Source organism: Xyrauchen texanus, chromosome 1 (genome assembly GCF_025860055.1).
Source record: "Xyrauchen texanus isolate HMW12.3.18 chromosome 1, RBS_HiC_50CHRs, whole genome shotgun sequence".
Taxonomy (NCBI): domain Eukaryota; kingdom Metazoa; phylum Chordata; class Actinopteri; order Cypriniformes; family Catostomidae; genus Xyrauchen; species Xyrauchen texanus.
This window is the reverse complement of record NC_068276.1, coordinates 12639797-12658177: the sequence shown is the minus strand read 5'-3', so window position 1 is coordinate 12658177 and position 18381 is coordinate 12639797. Positions and strand designations below refer to the sequence as shown.

General features: G+C 37.6%; 1 protein-coding gene across 1 annotated transcript in view; it reads right to left on the bottom strand.

The window, feature by feature from the left end:
• Positions 1-1368: 1368 nt before the first annotated feature.
• LOC127647336 (synaptotagmin-7-like) overlaps positions 1369-18381 on the bottom strand; it is a 223042-nt gene continuing 206029 nt past the window's right edge. Inside the window, exons 9-11 of the mRNA XM_052131520.1 lie at positions 12349-12463; positions 10407-10606; positions 1369-7790 (exon numbers count right to left, since the gene is read on the bottom strand). Of these exons, the coding sequence (XP_051987480.1) occupies positions 7686-7790; positions 10407-10606; positions 12349-12463 (420 nt within the window). The 3' untranslated portion in view covers positions 1369-7685. The remainder of the gene's footprint in view (positions 7791-10406; positions 10607-12348; positions 12464-18381) is intronic.

Here is an 18381-nt window from a genome sequence, read left to right as displayed (position 1 = left end):
TGTCAATTAGTTCGAGATTTATTATGAGGGCTTGTTTAAGAACCTGTTAACTTCAACAAGCGTCAGACATGCTTGTGTAGTGTCTTGGGTGCATTGTGTCATAAACATACAATTTTTAGGTCACTGTGTCAAGATAAATATAGTTTAATACTTAGAACATATCTCAAGATCTCTTAGTTCGGATTTGCACTCCTAGAACGTAACGCATGTTTGTGTTGTGCTGCTGCTGGATGGTTGTTTTCTTCACTGTATAAACATTGTGTGGCAGGGCAGAGGGTGGGGCCGGGTCGTGATTCTACACACCCGGTCCCTTATCAGGCTAATCAAGCCTCCGAGAGGGATAAAGGCCGACTGCGGAGGATTGTGAGGGAGAGAGAGAGATAGTTTACGGAGATGTCCGTCATGTGTGTGTGTGTGTTTGTCTTTTAAGTTTCTCATTAAAATATTATTTGTATCATTAAGCCGGTTCTCGCCTCCTCCTTTCCATTGAACTTCCACTGAAGTTTCACTTACTGCCCTCTGGAGTAAACAGGTGGTACTACAAGCTTGCATTTCTCAGGAATCTTCCTTATTACAGTCCGGGGGCATTGCGATTAATTGCGTAATTTTTTTTAGCCGCACTGAATTAACGCGTTAAATCGACAGCCCTAATATATATATAGTTATCATATTGTTTTGATAATGATATCTCAATTAAATTTGATGGAATTTTGTTCCGAAATTGAAATGCATAAATCTTAAACTTATTTTTAGAGTACTATATTTTAAGTTGTGTGGTAGTCTGACTCAATGCATGCGAGATCATAACGCTGCCTGGATGAAGAAGAGCGGCTCATCCTCACTCACAAGAGAAATTCCCCAGTCAACGCATGATGGGTATTCATTGTGGAATTCAGAACAAATCAGACACCATGCATGCTAGAAATGTCCCTTTGAATATATTATTTAGTATTTTTAGTATTTTAGTTCTAATTTTCATTGATCTTAATATGAACTCAAACAAATGATCTTAACTTAACATTTTATAGCTCTACTATTAAAATACTTATAACAAAATATTCTACTGTATTCTACTGAGTCTATTTTTTTCTTTTCTAAGAAATTCCAAGAGAATTTCCAAGAGAACCATCTGAGACTAAACTGATCCTTAAATAAAAGAAAATAAAACATCCATCATGTCTCATGAGCAATGAAAGAGCATCCTCTGAGCAAAAGAGTTTTTCTCTGGGTATCCAGGTTATTTTGTACTCCTGAGCTGCGTCAGATAGGACAGGTTTAGCGCCACAGATAAGCAAGACGCTCAATGTTAAGACCATCATGCATAAAAATCGTTCCTCACAAACTAAAAGAGGACGTGTTTTCCATCAATTTTGATTTATTAGGATCAATTGCATTCTTTTTGAACAAAAGACAGACAAAATCTCTGATTCATTTTGAATGCTGGTAGCACAGTTGAGGCATTAAAATTTGGGTAATTGTAAATCAGATTGACTCATATTACGGCAAAAAAGCTGGTGCAACATCAGAATGATTTTCTTATTTATTTCAATCAGAACACAATGTTTTAAACGGATTGACGTTTTTGATAGAAAAACCCTAAAGAACATTAGAATTGTGCAAGGACAAACCAGTCACACAATCTAACAAGTTACTAAAAGAAGACAAAAATAAATAAATAAAAAAATCGATCACATATTTACTACTATAGCCACCTTTTTAAGCAAAGTTCCCCCATTCTCTCAGCTTATAAATCAAGAGACATCATTCAGTTTCCTTCTTTTATATACAGATTTACATCTATTTACACTGTACATTTATGCCAAAATAAACCATCGTCATGTTAAATCATGTTGCACACCACAGATATGCTGAGAAATATCAGGGTTGTTTATCAAAGCTCCCCAGATAACATTAATTTGACAAGCACACATACATGAAAGTTCGGTTTCAACTCCGTCATTGAACATTCATTTGTCCGTAACCGTTTTTGTGACAACAGACGTGACCATTCAAATGCTGGTTGTTTTAAACCTGGTTTGGCATTTTGTTTCATAAGATGAAAACAATGGAGTTCACTTCTGCAATTCAACAGTTAAAAAAACTAAAACAAATTGAAATCAAACTTGTGGATATAGTACAACAGACAAGCACACATTAGATGCCTCACCACAGTGAGTCATAGAACAAGACAAGACAAAACAAAGCATGCTGTATCACCTGTGCACTCTTCTGTATTTACTTTCCTTTATAATGTTAAGTGCTCATTGTTCTCAACTCACAAAAGCAGGGCTATCGAAAACTTGGAACGTTGTCTTGAATCCTGTGATGAGGGCAACATAATCTCATGACAACTCAAAATATTTTGATAAGAGATGGTGAAATCATAGGAAGAGGTACTAGGTGACTCATACAAAAACATTAAACTATTTGTCCCATAGAGTCCAACCAATCAACAAACAGCATTTCAAGTCGATACAATAGAGGCATCACATTTTAGCTAGCCTCCAATCCAGCACTTCATTTTAAAGGAATATTCCGTTGCCATTTTGTTGTCATTATATCGTCATGGCAACAAAGTTGTAAAATTGGCAATATCTTTACACAGAAAGGGTTAGTAAGTGATTTAATCACACTAAAATCATGTTTACAAGCATATTGTTTATGTCTAGTGGCTATACTTTTGAAAAAGTACGTATTTTAACGTTTACAGATTGGCCCCCATTCACTTCCATTGTAAGTGTCTCAATGTAACACAGATTTATGCTTTATTTAATGAAAAGGAGGGGCAAGTCAAAATGAATTTTTGTGGTAATCAATCTTATGCCACAAATGCTGTCAATTGAGCTAAACTTGTATTGAACCTGGAAAGTTCCTTTAAGAAAGGATGTCAATGAACACATTTTATTACTCATTCCATATTTATTTATGCAAAATAAATGACTAATGTAATTTGTGTTAATAACCTGTTATACGCTTCTCTCGTCTCATTCCACACTCTGATTTTTCCTTTCTTCCATTGTACACAAAAGCTTCCTTTTAACATCATGGCTAGGTTTAGTTTTGGGTAAAGTGTTAGACTTTAGGGTTGGGTTAGCAGTTAAACCTAAGGAAAAACGTAGCAACATCATCTGATGGTTCGTTTTTCACTACTGGAATAAAAAAACAAAACATTTGTGAACTCATCAGCTTTCTTACGATTTCTCCATCTCATACTAATTATTACGTCTTATTATGAGACATGGTTGGACGAGGGGCATACATTGCAGATACAGTAAGGCACTTACAATGCAAGTCTACAAGGGCGAGGTACTGTGAGGTACTGTTATAAAAGCACAAATGTGATGCTTGTGTTTTTGATAAAGCACTTGCATGAATTATTCAATAAAACAAAATGAAAAGTTGTCCTTTTTAGGTGTGACTATTTTTCTAAGTGGGTGAACTTCTGGTTATGCATGTCAGAAATAATTATATGCAAGCTATATGCAAATAGTGCATTATGGATAGTTGCATCATGTCTCCTTTTGATATGATGCGAAAGTTATCTGGTTTAACAGTGTTAGGCTTACATGGTCTTGACATGGATTGAATATAAGATTGGAAATAACTTGGCACAGATAAGATCAGGAAGCAATTCTATTACTAGGTTTTGTGGCTTTACTTTTTATTGCCTTGCCAAGGGTACTTCCATTGTAAGGGCTTCACTGTTATCGTGATTTTTCCGGGCGGGACGACCTGCTGTGGGAAGCGTCTGGCAGTGATATTCACGTCTGATGTCTCGTCTGATAGTAGGAGCACAGGCATATGGAGGGGAGAAAGGTCATGTGTTGTTTCACTTCCTGAAAGGACTGCTTATGTGTTTGTATGTGTATATCTGTTTATTTAAAGCAGTACAAATATGAACGTAAGTCCTTACCCTGAAGAGATTCCTTACATTTACTTTATAAATGTTTTAACATAAATATTGCTTATCTACAGTACATTGCCTTTTAATTTCAAGTATGGATAAAGCAGTTAGCTTCTTCAAAGAGGTTTAGTCATCTTCAGGACCATTTGAGGTCTGTGTTAATTATATCAATAATAATTTTTCATAATGGTGAACCTTAGGGATAATTTTACTGTTGACATGGTAACAATCGGGTAACAATCTTCCCTTTCTATATCTGCCTTTTTTCCATTACATAAGTAACACTTTAACAGACAGAATACAACATTTAATAGTATTGCTATTATATCCCGTGGACTTGTATCAGTTTCCATCTACAATTAAAAGAAACTTGGCATTAATGTAATAACACTAGTCTCAAAGCTGGGCTAATGCTGCCTTCAAGTCATGTAGGTATAATCGTATTTACAAGATTTCTTATGCTACAAGAACATATTACCAGCAGAACGATCAGGATTTTCTTTGAGCCCCACATTAAATGTACAATTTTGTTAAAATTGTAACTGTTTCTCCACCGTGACAGTAGTTGAATTGCAAGAGAAAACTGATTGTAAAGTTTACACTGATGCTATAACGCATTGTATTCTGACACATTACCCATGGAATTTTCTTTTAATAAAACGTGACTGTGAATGTGGACTGTACATTTGAGTTTTGTGTCCTGTTGATGAACAACAGCATGAAATTCTATTAATTTAGTCACACGGTTTTCAAACTGGGAGGCGTGCATCCCTACGGGGGCGCCAGAGCATGTCAGGGGACATGCGGTGTATGATGATATAGTCAACAAGTTAAATCAAAAGATAAATAAACACCATAAAAATGTCTTTGAAGAAAAGTTTAAATTAATAGCTTTACAGACCATATTCCAGCTTAATAATCAATAGCTATATGGCTTTATAATACTGTAAACGCGAGAGCACATTCATGTATTGGCTGTGCGACAAAACCGAACGCGTGCTCTCAAATATACACTGCTCTATGAAATCTCCCTGCTCTCACTCAGAGAGTGGGAGTGCACGCTCAAAACGTGTCCCGTTCACTAGCAAATCTATTATAAAGCCATTTAGTTCTACCTACAAATATTCTGAATCTGTAGAAGTGTTATATTGACAGAGAAAAAATAACGGAGAACTCACGTGGCGGCATGTAGGTAGAAAATCTGAACATATGTGGAACAAAATCCCGACTTGTCCATTATTTCGGGTTCAACATGATATCGGGTCGAAGTGTCTTCATGTGTTTGTGACAAGTGGAGTTTCAAATAGGGACAGAGACTCGCTCATGTGATGCGAGTTTATCACAATTACTGGCTAAAAAACAGTTAAGTAATCCCATTATCATAAAAACAATCATGCATTTTTTATATTATGGTTATTGATCATCATTGGTGAATTGCTCCATAACCTGAAATATGATTAATTTAGATAATATAACACTAGAGGACAATGCCTGAAAAAACTTAAAATAAGTGGCCAGAATGTACTGCTGTTTAAGTGGCGATATATACAGTATATTTATACAGGCTTACAGTTTAACACTGTCGGTTTACGTACTGACAAAATTTGCCTGACCAAACCATCATTTCCAACCCAGATAAGGCATCAATGAGCATGAATTTGGCAATTTGGCTATTTTTATCCAACCAAATCTATATATAACCAAATCTAATAATGTCATTATTACAATTTCCGAACTCGTAAGTAGGAACTTCACAGAAAGACTTGAAGGCAGCATAAGTAACAACTAAATGTAACTTACTTACGAATCAATCATTTGACCGTTGTAATCCAATCCTCAACACATTGACAACTGACTGTGACAAACACACACTAACCAACAGATGCACAGACAATTCAAACAGTTACATGACTTGCGTTATATTTTCTGGTTTCACTTATCTCTTTTTCTTAGGATTTAGTTTGCATAAATGTTCACTTAAATCTTAATTTCGAGGGACATTGAGAACTCATCCAGCCCTTTTGGAAATGAACTGTCTGAAAACAAATGAAAAGCATATTGGCAGCGGTTGAACTCACATTGGCAGTGTTATTGCATACTGGTTAAGTGGTTGATGCAACCCTCTGCAAGACATGTGCATTGCATGAGGATGCTGCTTTAGATAAAAGGATTCCTACAGTTGAAAGCCAACGCACACTTCAAACACACAGTTGTGTGCAAATACAGACTCGCATACGTACACAACCCTATCTTCTCTACCGCTCTTTGCTTTGGAAATACATTTTAATGGTCTATGGATAACTGTAAGGCCAGAAACATCTACACAAGTACTCAACTGCAGATGGAAACACTGGGCCAATGCATTGCAAGTGCATGGTAGCCTACATACTTAGTATGCATTCTTGCATTACTGTGGCAATAACAAATCTTAAGGCTCAGGTGTACTTTGTTTTTCCGTGTTCCGGATCGCCTCGCACAGGGTCGAGTGCTCAGCCTTCCAAAGTATGCTCTTATGACTGCGTGCAAATATGAACATGTTCGACGTATGCATATTTTGACTGTGATACTCTTTTAGTACAGTTTACTTTTAATACGGCAGGCGCATGCGCAGACGATGTGCACAGACAAGGCGCAATTTTCCCCATGTATACTGTGCCAATCCGATCAGCAACACAGAAAAACTAAAAGTACTTTAGCCTTTAGTACTCATGGGGATGATAGAGTTACTTTTAAATTGTGGTGCCATTAAAGCGGATGTGTTATTGTTCAGGTAGCTAGCTATAAACATATAGTTGCTTCAACACTATAGTAGTTGACCTGAAAGAGAAAATTGACCTTACGGCAATGCAAAGAATGCAATGCATACTAGTGTTGCATTTCGCATTGCATTCAGACACATTTCGGAATGCTAGTCATGCTCAAGTGGTTGTGTTCAAGTGCATGTGTAGAGTAGGCCTATGTTGTGAGTCTAAGACAAACCCACAAACAATTTTTACAATTCTTGCACTAACAATTCTTGCCCCTTTTTTTGCTTTCACACAATTATTGGAAAGTTCTAAAATCATTCAAATGTTTCCTCTATGCACTTGAACTGATCAAATCCATTTAATGAGTTTGAATATGTATGTATTTCTTTTTTTCAAAATAAAAAACAAACCTCATTTTTTTCTGTCACATAACAGCACCCACAGTACATACAGACAACGAGTTCCAGCGAAAGAGCAATTTTTTACACTGTTCTGAGAAAAACATCAAGAGGTGATCAAAAGTCCAACAAACAACAAGTTCATCCCCCCTTCAACTAGGTATTGCACTGTGGTTGCGATCCTTCTGGATCTTTCCGTATGCTTAGAGGTGACGGCATGAGGGAGGTGAGACAAAAAAATAGAAGTGGCTGTTTTGTGGATTGTTATCAGCTGTTTCAGATTCAGCGAATGAAGTTCGATGATAGATGTCACCCTGTTTGGCGGTCCAACTGTTCAAAGAACGGTTGAGTTTTCAGACTTTTTTCTCAAGGAAGAGGAGTCTGTTTACATCTCCATTACATTTCTCTTCCAATGTTATTGGCAGTGCTTAGCCTCTTTTTTGGGAAAAATAAAAGTGGTAAACAAAACCAGTCTCTTCATAACCAAACTGCAGGAAAATTTGAGAAGGGAGAAAGAGAGAAAGACAGACAGAGAGAGAAAGAAAGATAGTTGGATGGCTTTTGGTCCCCGTGTTTAAACTTGTGCATATCAACAGGGTTTTGATGGGTTTCGTTTACTTTTGGTGGACCGGTTCCTCAAGCTTTGAGAGCGTGCCATTGGGCAACAGCAGTGCGCGGATGGCTCATCATGTCTTTCCAATGTTTTACCTCCGCTGGACCACTCTTCCATGAGAGATATATCTACAAATATGGTATGAAAAAAGAGGATGAATTAGCAGCAATTACACATCTTGCAAGACAAAAACATGCTTATTTTTGTATAAGTGAATATTGTTGAGATGTTTAATCTGGCCTTGTTTAATCTCTGTGCTGGTAATGAGTTGTTTGCAACAGTTTGTTGTAAGTGATGTTGTTTGGTAGACATTGTCCTTGTGGCATGACTGATATACTGTAAATACTGTCTGGATCATGAGTGTGTATTTATGCAGGGAAATACATTAAATAATCAATATATTAATGAAAATTTTGCTGGCAACACTGTAAATATGGCAATGATTTTAATGCACTTTTTATATGAATGCACTTTTTATTTAAAGGGATCATGACATTTTTTGACAAATAAGAGGTCATTGTGCTATAAAAACATGTTGTAAGTTTCAGAACTCAAAACTTCCTCTATACTGCAAAAATAATATTTGTTGAAACCAAGCTGCCATAACGACTCACGATTCACTACTTCCTCCACATTGATATGAGTGAGAAGATGGTGCCGCGAATGGCTGCCTTGGTTTGGAGCTCTTCAGTTTTTTGTTGTTTGTTTGTCTGGGGTTTAGTAATCTTTTTCCAGTCAGTTTTACCATGGATGAACTGCTGAACATTCGGCAGCATATACCAGTCAACCTTTTCCCAGTTTTCGAATATTCAGATGTTTTTCTGGACATTCTAGTTGGAGGCGCAGCTGTGTTAAACAAAACGGACGAACTACATCTACTCACATGTACAAACAAGGACTATTCGAACTCTGCTGCCTTGTGCTTCACAGAAACCTGGCTGAGTGAAGCCATTCTGGACAGCACGCTACATCTGCCGGGCTTTCAGCTGTTCAGAGCGGATCACATCGCGGAGTTAACTGGGAAAATGAGAAGCGGTGGAACATGCTTTTACATCAGGGAAAGTTGGTGTACAGATGTAACAACATTAAAGAGGATGTGGTGTCCTAATTTGGAAGTGCCCTTTTATAACTGTAAGCCTTTCTACTCGCCGCGGAAGTTTTCCTCGCATATTCTGGGGAATGTGTATATCGGCCAAACGCGTGCGTGAACACAGTGAACACAAATATTATTATTGGGGATTTTAACAAAGCAAATCTCACACGTTAACTGCCCAAATACAAACAGCACATTACATGCCCCACCAGAGACTGGAATATACTGGATCACTGCTACACAACAATAAAGGATGCATATCGCTCTGTCCCTAGAGCAGATTTGGGAATCACACTTATCACTGTCTGGTTCATCTTCTTCCAAACTACAGGCAGAAATTAAAAGTCAGTAGTAAAGACTGTACAGAGATGGACCAATGAAGCAGAGCGGGAACAACAAGCCTGATTTGATTTTACAGATTGGAGTGTTTTTGAGGCTGTAGCCACAGATCTGGACGAGCTCACAGATACTGTTACATCATATATCAGTTTTTGTGAGGATATGTGCATTCCTACTAGGACTTATTTATCATTCAATAACGATAAACCATGGTTTACAGGAAAACTCGTCATCAAAAGAGGATGCATACAGGAGTGGGGATAAAGTCTTGTATAATCAGGACAGAAACACTGAATATGGAAATCAGAGTGGCTAAAATAAGTTACTCTGAGAAGCTGGAAAACAAGTTTTCAGCTAACGACCCTGCATCAGTGTGGAGTGGCATGAAACAACTCAACTGCAGATTTGAAAGGGCCAATCTCACACCCCACTCTGACCTTCACTTCATACAAACACCAACACCTCCTGCAACCTCCCTCCTCCCCCCTCCTTCTACTCAACCTGCACTTAAAAACTGTGAAGATGATGTGTGCCAGTTTTTTCGGAAACAATAGATGCGGAAGGCTTCAGGCCCAGATGGCGACCAGCGTGTCTTCCATCCTGTGCTAACCAACTGGCCCCTATCTTCACACAGATCTTCAATAGATCACTGGAGCAGTGTGAAGTCCCATGCTGCTTAAAATGCTCAATCATTATCATGGTCAGTCAAGAGCAGAGAGCCAATCAGAACATTGGGAATTTACTGTCAAGTATTAAAGGAGAGGCAGCACCAAAACTGAGTGTTTCTGACAGGGGGTCAGAATGAGGGTGAAAAATGATCGTGTTTTACAAATATCTGATTGTTTCTTTGTGCAAAAAACTAATTTATTAATATTTAACTAATTTAAAGTTAATGTCAAGGAAAATATCATAATATAAAAAAAAGGCATGTCATGACCCCATTAAGTTTCCTAAAGAGGATGCCACTACACTTGTTTCTCACTTGTTTCTATCTTACCTTGTCTCATGACTTGCAAGTGTGAAAGCATTTTAATAGCATCTCTGACTTAAACTTCAGTAATACAAATAGCTTTACAGATGGTAAGTTCAATTCATTACCATGATTCAGTTCAAACTGGCCATTTCTATCAATTGATTCAAAACTTTGATTCAACGATTCACATAAACAGATGCATCCAAATGAAATGTTTAAATATACAGTTATTGTTCTTTCAAAATCAGCAAATTCACAAACAGATACAGTATATATACAGTACATTGCCCAGCCCTCATGTGTATGCGAGTGTGTGTGTGTGTCCTCTTCACATCACACCTTGCCAATGACATCATTGCGACTCAGCCTGTCCTTGTCCATGACTGTGATGATGATGGTTGTTTCTCTAAGGACGTGAGCAGGGACATCAAAGGGGAACGACTCATTAAACACAGGATTCAAACACCTCTTCATCACCACTGTCTTCTTCTTCTCAACTCGTTTATCTTTGTTCATTAGCCACACTTTAACGTAGGGGTCTGAAACACCCACAAAGAAGAAACAGTCCACAGTGAGTGGAGTCCAGGCAATGAGAGGGAATTACAATTCTTGTGATGGAATTCTAAATTATATTCAAGAAGTGCTTGGTGCCATAATGATTACTCTGCAGATGACACCTTGACAAGGATCCTCCGTTTTCATAGGAATCCCATAAGCATTCAGTAAAACACACACAATATTAAAGAACTATTTACATTTATCCATTTAGAAGATGCTTGGGAAAGCAACTCACAGAGTCATTTACATTTATACATTTGGCTGATGCTTTTATCCAAAGCGACTTACAGAGATTTAAAGGTATACATTTTCAGTTTGTGTGTTCTCTGGGAATCAAACCCTTTTAACTTGTATAATGGCCAAATATACAATGACCTTGCAAACCTTGGCTATGTCTCACAACCTTGAGGGCTGCCTACCTAGATAGCTTTTTTGGCCATAATTGTCAGGATCCTGTCACTTTGGTCAATGATGTTTATTGATTGGTAACGGGATCCTGACATCCATATTATGTGTTTGTGTTGAACACATGGCTCAGTGTTTATTTCCTGGCCACGTGCTCCATCTGTCTTTGTTTGTGTCTCTGTGTGAAAGCACGGCTTCAGGATTTATTTCCTTGCCATGCACTCTTCTGTATAATTTTTTTCATGTTCGGAGCATGGTGTCTTCACTCTTCTGTCTAATTCGGTTTCGGTTCTGGTGTCGGAATCCGGACACTCATGCTCCATGTCTTGGGTTTGTGAGCGCATGGCTTCAGGTTAGGTTCTTTTGCCATGCACTCTTCTGTCATTCTTTTTTGTTTGAGTACATGTTTATGATTGTTTGTTTGCCATGTGCTCTTCTGTCTTGTCATTTGTGCTTAGTGTAAGTACATGGCTTCCATCAGGATTGTTTGCATGTGCGCTCCTGTTTCACGTCTAGGCCCCGCCATCTTGTTACCTTGTTATTAGTTAATTTGCTTCACCTGCCTTCCCTCGTTACCCTCCTAATTTATTTCCCTATTTAATCTTCCTGTGTTCTCTGTCCTGTACCAGTTCATTGTCAAATGTGCATGTGGATAGTCCGGTCAGTCGGTCAGTCGGTCAGTCGGTCAGTCGGTCAGTCTGTCTGTCTGTCTGTCGGTCTGTCTGTCTGTCTGTCGGTCTGTCTGTCTGTCGGTCTGTCGGTCTGTCTGTCGGTCGGTCGGTCGGTCGGTCGGTCTGTCTGTCCGTCGGTCTGTGCCACTAGAGGCTCCCCTTCTCCAGCCCTGCCACTGAGTTCCTGTCAGTCTGTGGAACAGTGTTTTTCCCCTATTGGGCAGTTTCTGTTTGTTCAGTAAAAAACTATCAATAGAAAATAGTTCAAGGTAATTAAAAAGGTATTATTTTACTTGCATGTGTTACACAGCGCTTATTAGATAATCAAATTAGCTAAGTTAGCTTAGCAACATGCTAATGTTAGAATTGCTTGATAATGGTAGTCAAGTCTCTTATATGCTTCAACTGAGAAATGTTTTATATGTGGGGTGTATGAGTTGCTTTTAACAATGTTGCTGTCCATGAAAAACATTTCAAAACATTCACAATTCCATTTCTTCTTTAGTTAGGATGTTGTGTATGTAGACAGTGGCCCATTATGGCATTAGATAATCAGCTTACATGTCTCTATACTCTTAACAATCACCCATAGACTTCAGAAGTCCACCATACATTTTACAGAAGAAATAATAGGCAAAAGTTCATACCGGATGTTCCCCCAATGTCCATGGCTTTGAGATTGCGTGCTTTTATGATGCTCACAGTGATGTTGTTGGAAGTGGGATTATAACACAGAGACACGAGCAGGTCACCTCGACTCCCCTGATGAAAAGAACACAGATAGTAAGGTCAGTTCAGGGCTGGACCGGTTCACTGATTCCCAATCACCTCACTGTCATGCCAGCTTATTGTTTATATGGAATAACCAGACAAATAAAAAGCTAATATTTTTAAAAGAGCAATATTATAAAACCTAAATTAGATTTTCAGTGACTAATACCAATATCTCATTGTACAAAATATGTTTATTTATCATTATTAAGTTTATATTATTATTATTATTATATTTTATTAAAGAAATGTATACATTTTAGTCAACATTTTTGTATATCTCACACAGCATTTTATATTCCATATTTGTCATTGTACATGACACTGTACTGTATATTGAATAAGGTATTGCATTTCTTCAAATGATTATTCCTATGCTACAGTCTAACATGTCTTTTGTGTCTCCAACTGTGTTTGCAAGATTCATTCTATACAGCCATAACTAAATTGCCCCTTTGACTATACACTCTCTCTCTCAACCTCTCTCTCTCTCTCTCTCTCTCTCTATATATATATATAGGAGACAAGAGGGGCAATTTAGTTTGGCTGTATAGAATTAATCTGAATGAATGAAACATGCACATATGAAGTATATTATAATGTATTATACAGTATGCAGGGTATGAAAACTTTTTGGCCCACCAGCCACAATGGCAGGTGAATGACCAATTTTACCAGCCACTTTGATATACAGTATGTATATATGTAATTTTAATAATGTTATTTTGGAATATAAAATAGTACCATAGGCTATTATTATTACCATGATAATTTTGTAACATATAAATGGAGGCTGAAGAGTAGAAAAGCACAGAAGTTATATTTAAATAAAGGTATATTTCTGCAGTTGCATTGAATTATGATGACACACATTATAATTCTGTATGACGACACACATTTACTGTAGTTGCATGTCATTTGTAATGCATCCCGATATGGTCTGACACCATATGCAGTGTTTAGCATCATATGCATATTGATATACATACACACTGGCGGCCAAAAGATTGGAATAATGTTCAGATTTTGCTATTAATGAAAGAAATTGGTAGTTTTATTAACCAAAGTTACATTCAACTGATCATGTATAGTCAGGACATTAATAACATGAAAAATGACTATTACAATTAGAAAAAAATGTGCAGAACTTCTTAAACTTCTCATAAAAAAATCCTCCACGTGCAGCAATGACAGCTTTGCAGATTCTTGGCATTCTAGCAGTCAGTTTGTCCAGATACTCAGGTGACATTTCACCAGGGGTGGAAAGTGTACTGAAAAATAATACTCAAGTAAAAGTACTGTTACATCTTAAAAATTTTGTTTGATTAGATTAAAAGTACCTGTCCTAAAAACTACTCAAGTAAGAGCAAAAGAGTAGCTCATTTAAAAGTACTCTTGAGTAGTGAGTATTGTGTACTGATTTGCGAAAGCTATACACTTTTATAATATGTCCCGCACAATAGCGGAAGTAGAGCAGTTGTTTGGTACAGGGGCCACATCGGGCTTTAAAGGATTAATTCACACAGAAATTATAATTCTCTTAAAATGTTGTCACCCTTATGCCATCCTGGATGTGTATGACTTTCTTTTTCAGCAGAACACAAATTAAGATATTTTGAAGAATACACTCCTCTTTTGGTCCATACAATGCAAGTGAATGGGTGCCAAAATTTTGAAGCTCCAAAAAAATCACAAAAGTCAGCATAAAAGTAATCCAAGTGACTCCAGTGCTTAAATCCTTCAGAAGTGATATGATAGGTTGGGTGAGATACAGATCAATATTTAAGTACATTTTTACTATACATTTTCCTCCCTGCTCAGTCAATCTCCACATTAACTTTAACTTTCTTCTTCTTTTGTTTTTGGTGATTCACATTCTTCAAGCATATCGCCATCTACTGGGCAGGGAGAAGAATTTCTAGCAAAAATGGACTTAAATATTGATCTGTTTCTCACCCACACCTATCATATCACTTCAGAAGTCATGGATTTAACCACTGGAAACATATGGATTACTTTTGTGCTGCATTTATGTGCTTTTTTGGAGCATCTAACTTTTGTATGGACCTACAGAGCTGAAATATTCTCCTAAAAACCTTAATATGTGTTCTGCAGAAGAAAGAAAGTAATCTACATCTGGGATGGCATGAGGGTGAGTAAATTATATCTTCAGTAAGTAGTACATGGTGGGCCACATTAAAGTCCTTTTGACTTGCAATGTTCCACATTGATTTAGTTCTTGTATCTTTTAAGCCCAGAAATAGTTGTGCTCTCATTCTAATGCATGATGCACAATTTTCTGAAGTGTATTTGTGATTGATGATGGGCCTTTTTTGCCTGAAGTATTGCTCTATATAGGTTGATCCTTTTTTATCAGAAACCAGCAAAATCTTGATAAAGGCTAAGCATAATTATAAATTATTTTATCATCTCTACTTTCCTGGTAATGTATTATACCAATTAACACAATCTCTACATCAGGGGTTGGTATTATCAAAAGAAAACTAACAATATTATAAAAAAATATTATTAATATAAAAAATGTCACTGTTTTATTCTATTAAATTAATACTTTTAAAGCCAATCAAGTTAGTCAGCCAAAAGTTGTGAGTGGTTTTCTCAATATCTTGTTATTGTTGTTTGATTAATAGCCTTTTATGACTTAGTCTACTAGACAGTGCTCAATTTGGTTACACATCAAGTCCAACATTTTGATGCAAATACGCTTTTTGTCCCACTGTTCATGTTCACTTTAGACCAAATCAACTACGTTTACATTAATGCCTCATCAAGAGAAATTATAAAGTGTATTTGACCATTTAGTGCATTAGCACTCTTGGAGCACAAGCGCATGTAACCCGCACAAACATTATCTGCCTGTCAATAAAACAGCGCGCAGCTACAGATGTCAGGAAATAAAAAGTCAATATTTTATATTTTATCTAGATCAACCAACCAGTGGTTGTCTTGCTATCGCAATTTGATGTATTGACCACCCCTGTTCTAGATGTAGAATAAGTATAGAACATTACTCAAAAGTTTATCATCGATATTGAGGCCATCTTTTATTTTATTTTTTTTATTTTTTTTCTGATAAACATCAGGATTGTTTTATTGCCCAGCACTATTGATAACATTGCATTAATTTCTTACAGCAACCCAATAATCTCAGTGATAGTTAAATTACTGGCTACGTTAGAGACACAGAATCTAGTTAGCAGAAATATGAAATTTACCTTGAAAGGTTTCTTCAAATTAGAGGCAGAAATAATGCTGATATTTGGCTTGAGCAAGTTAAATTTGATGGGAGTGAGGAGACTCTCCGTAGCCAATCATGTTGATAGATAAATATAAAATCAGGACAGGGAAGTAGCGAACACAGACAGTGGGAAAATAACACATGAAAAGTACAGTAACAGCACTTAAAATGTACTCAAGAAAAGTAAAGTATAACATTTTTAAACTATTTAAAAAAGTACAGTTCCTGGGAAAACAACTTTATTACAATAACTTGAGTATTTGAAATTTGTCACACCCCTGTATTTCACCCCATATTTCCCATAGCACTTCCCATAGATGTGACTGTCTTGTCGGGCACTTCTCACACACCTTACAGTCAAGCTGATCCCACGAATACTCAATGGGGTTAAGATCTATAACACTCTTTTCCAATTATCTATTGGCAAATGTCTGTGCTTCTTTGCCCACTCTAACCCTTACTTTTCGTTTTTCTGTTTCAAAAGTGGCCTTTTCTTTGCAATTCTTCCCATAAGGCCTGCACCCTTGAGTCTTCTCTTTACTGTTGTACATGAAACTGGTGTTGAGCAGGTAGAATTCAATGAAGCTGTCAGCTGAGGACATGTGAGGTTTCTATTTCTAGTGACTCTGATGTACTTATTATCCACTTGTTTACTTGTATTCCAGATCTCTTTCTGTCCTTGTTCTTTGAAGACTGTAGTGTACACCTTTGTAGGAAATGGCAATTTCAAGCATTGTATAGTGCATTCCTTAAAACAATGATTGACTGACGAGTTTCTAGAGAAAGCTGTTTCTTTTTTGACAGTTTTGAACTAATATTGACCTTAAGACATTCCAGCAGTGGGGATTTCTTTAAGACTGCAAGGGAAGCTCAGCTTCCCCTATAATGTCAAAAAAATAATGGTCAAATATGTACTATTGTGTAAACAATTTATTGACTAAAAATGCGTTAGAACACGTTCATCTCGAAGACGAGTTCGTTCAGAATCAGCTACATTACATATAGCAGGTCAGCTGACTCGATTTACTTCTCATACATTCCCGTAGCGTCAGTGCATTTCCCTGTTGAAGCCGAGCGTCCATTGACTTCAATGGGGCTGCTCTGAACAGTTTTTTTCAGTGCTCCGAAAATAGACGGTCATTGGATAAATGCTGCGATTATGTCCCGCCCATGGACGCTCAGCGTCTCTGGGGGTGAATGAGGAGTGGGCTGGCTCGGACTCCGGGCTTCCGCGTGATGATTGGAGGATCTGTCGAAAGACTGCATCTCCTTTTGATTGACAGCGAATCTGTACTATAAGAAGTCATTGAAGCTATTTCGCGCTCAGTCCCATCACGGATTTCTCAAGTGTAGTCGAAAGACAAACTGCTGCAACCTATTTCTTTATATTTGTTTGGCGAAATTGCTAGTCAATTTGCATAATACATTTCACACAATTATACACCACATTCCTTGTTTCAGTTTTACCAAGTTTAATATATTTTGTTTTAGAGCGTTCGTTCGTTCGTTCATTCATTCATTCATACAGTAGGCTAGGCTAGTGTCGTACGGGTGAAACTGCGCACGATGGCAGACGGTGCTAATATTGTCGACCTGATTTTGGCGAAGCCATTTGAAAGTCTTCCTTACGAGAAAAAAATTAGAATTAAACAGCAGGGCAGATCAACACCTAAGATTGATTTAGTGCAAAAAATAGGGAAAAATAACAGGTCTTTTCAGCTCTCCTGGTATGACAAAGTTAGCTGGCTGACTGGAAGTGCTGTGACAAATAAAATGTACTGCTGGCCATGCCTCTTGATGAAACCATCTCACGGATGTGTTGTTTGGTCAAAAGTGGGGTTTGGAGATCTGTCTAACTTTGACAGGGCATATAAAAGACATGAAAAGAGCAATGAACATGTGAGTGCATGTGCAAGATTAAGTTGCATGGGCAGGATCAGGGTTGAGCATGCAATCAATGAAGGTGCTCGCATTCAAGTGACTAAACATAATGAAACAGTCAAACAAAACAGGGCCTTCCTAAACCGCCTTATTGATGTAACATCCTTGCTTGGCCGACAGGAGCTGTCATTTAGGGGACATGATGAGAGTAGTGAATCATCCAACAAGGGAAATTACAGGGAGTTCACAGAAACATTATCTAAATATGACTCTGTACTGTCCACACAATTAGAGTCCTCAACTGTGTTTTCTGGTATGTCCCATACTATTCAAAATGACTTGATCTCTGCTCTTGCAGCCACCATTTCTGATCAGATCAGAGATGAAATTCAGGATGCTCCCTTTTTGGATGGCAGGTGGATGAAACAACTGATATATCCTGCCGTGCCCAACTCTCTGTCATTGTTCGCTATGTGGATAGTGCAGGTAAAATTCAGGAGCGCTTTATTGGATTTTTTGATGTTTCTGGAGGGCTGAGATGCTCAGTCCGTTTTTGATGTTTTAAATGAGAACATGCAGGCCTACAATTTTAAGGATAAGCTTGTGGCACAGACCTAGGATGGGGCTGCTGTCATGGCTTCAGCACTCAATGGTCTGCAGGCCAAAGTGAAAGCAATAGCCCCAAGTGCAATGTTTGTGCATTGCTATGCACACAGACTGAATCTGGTGCTGTCACAGGGGGCTAAATGCTTGCCTGAGTGCAGAATTT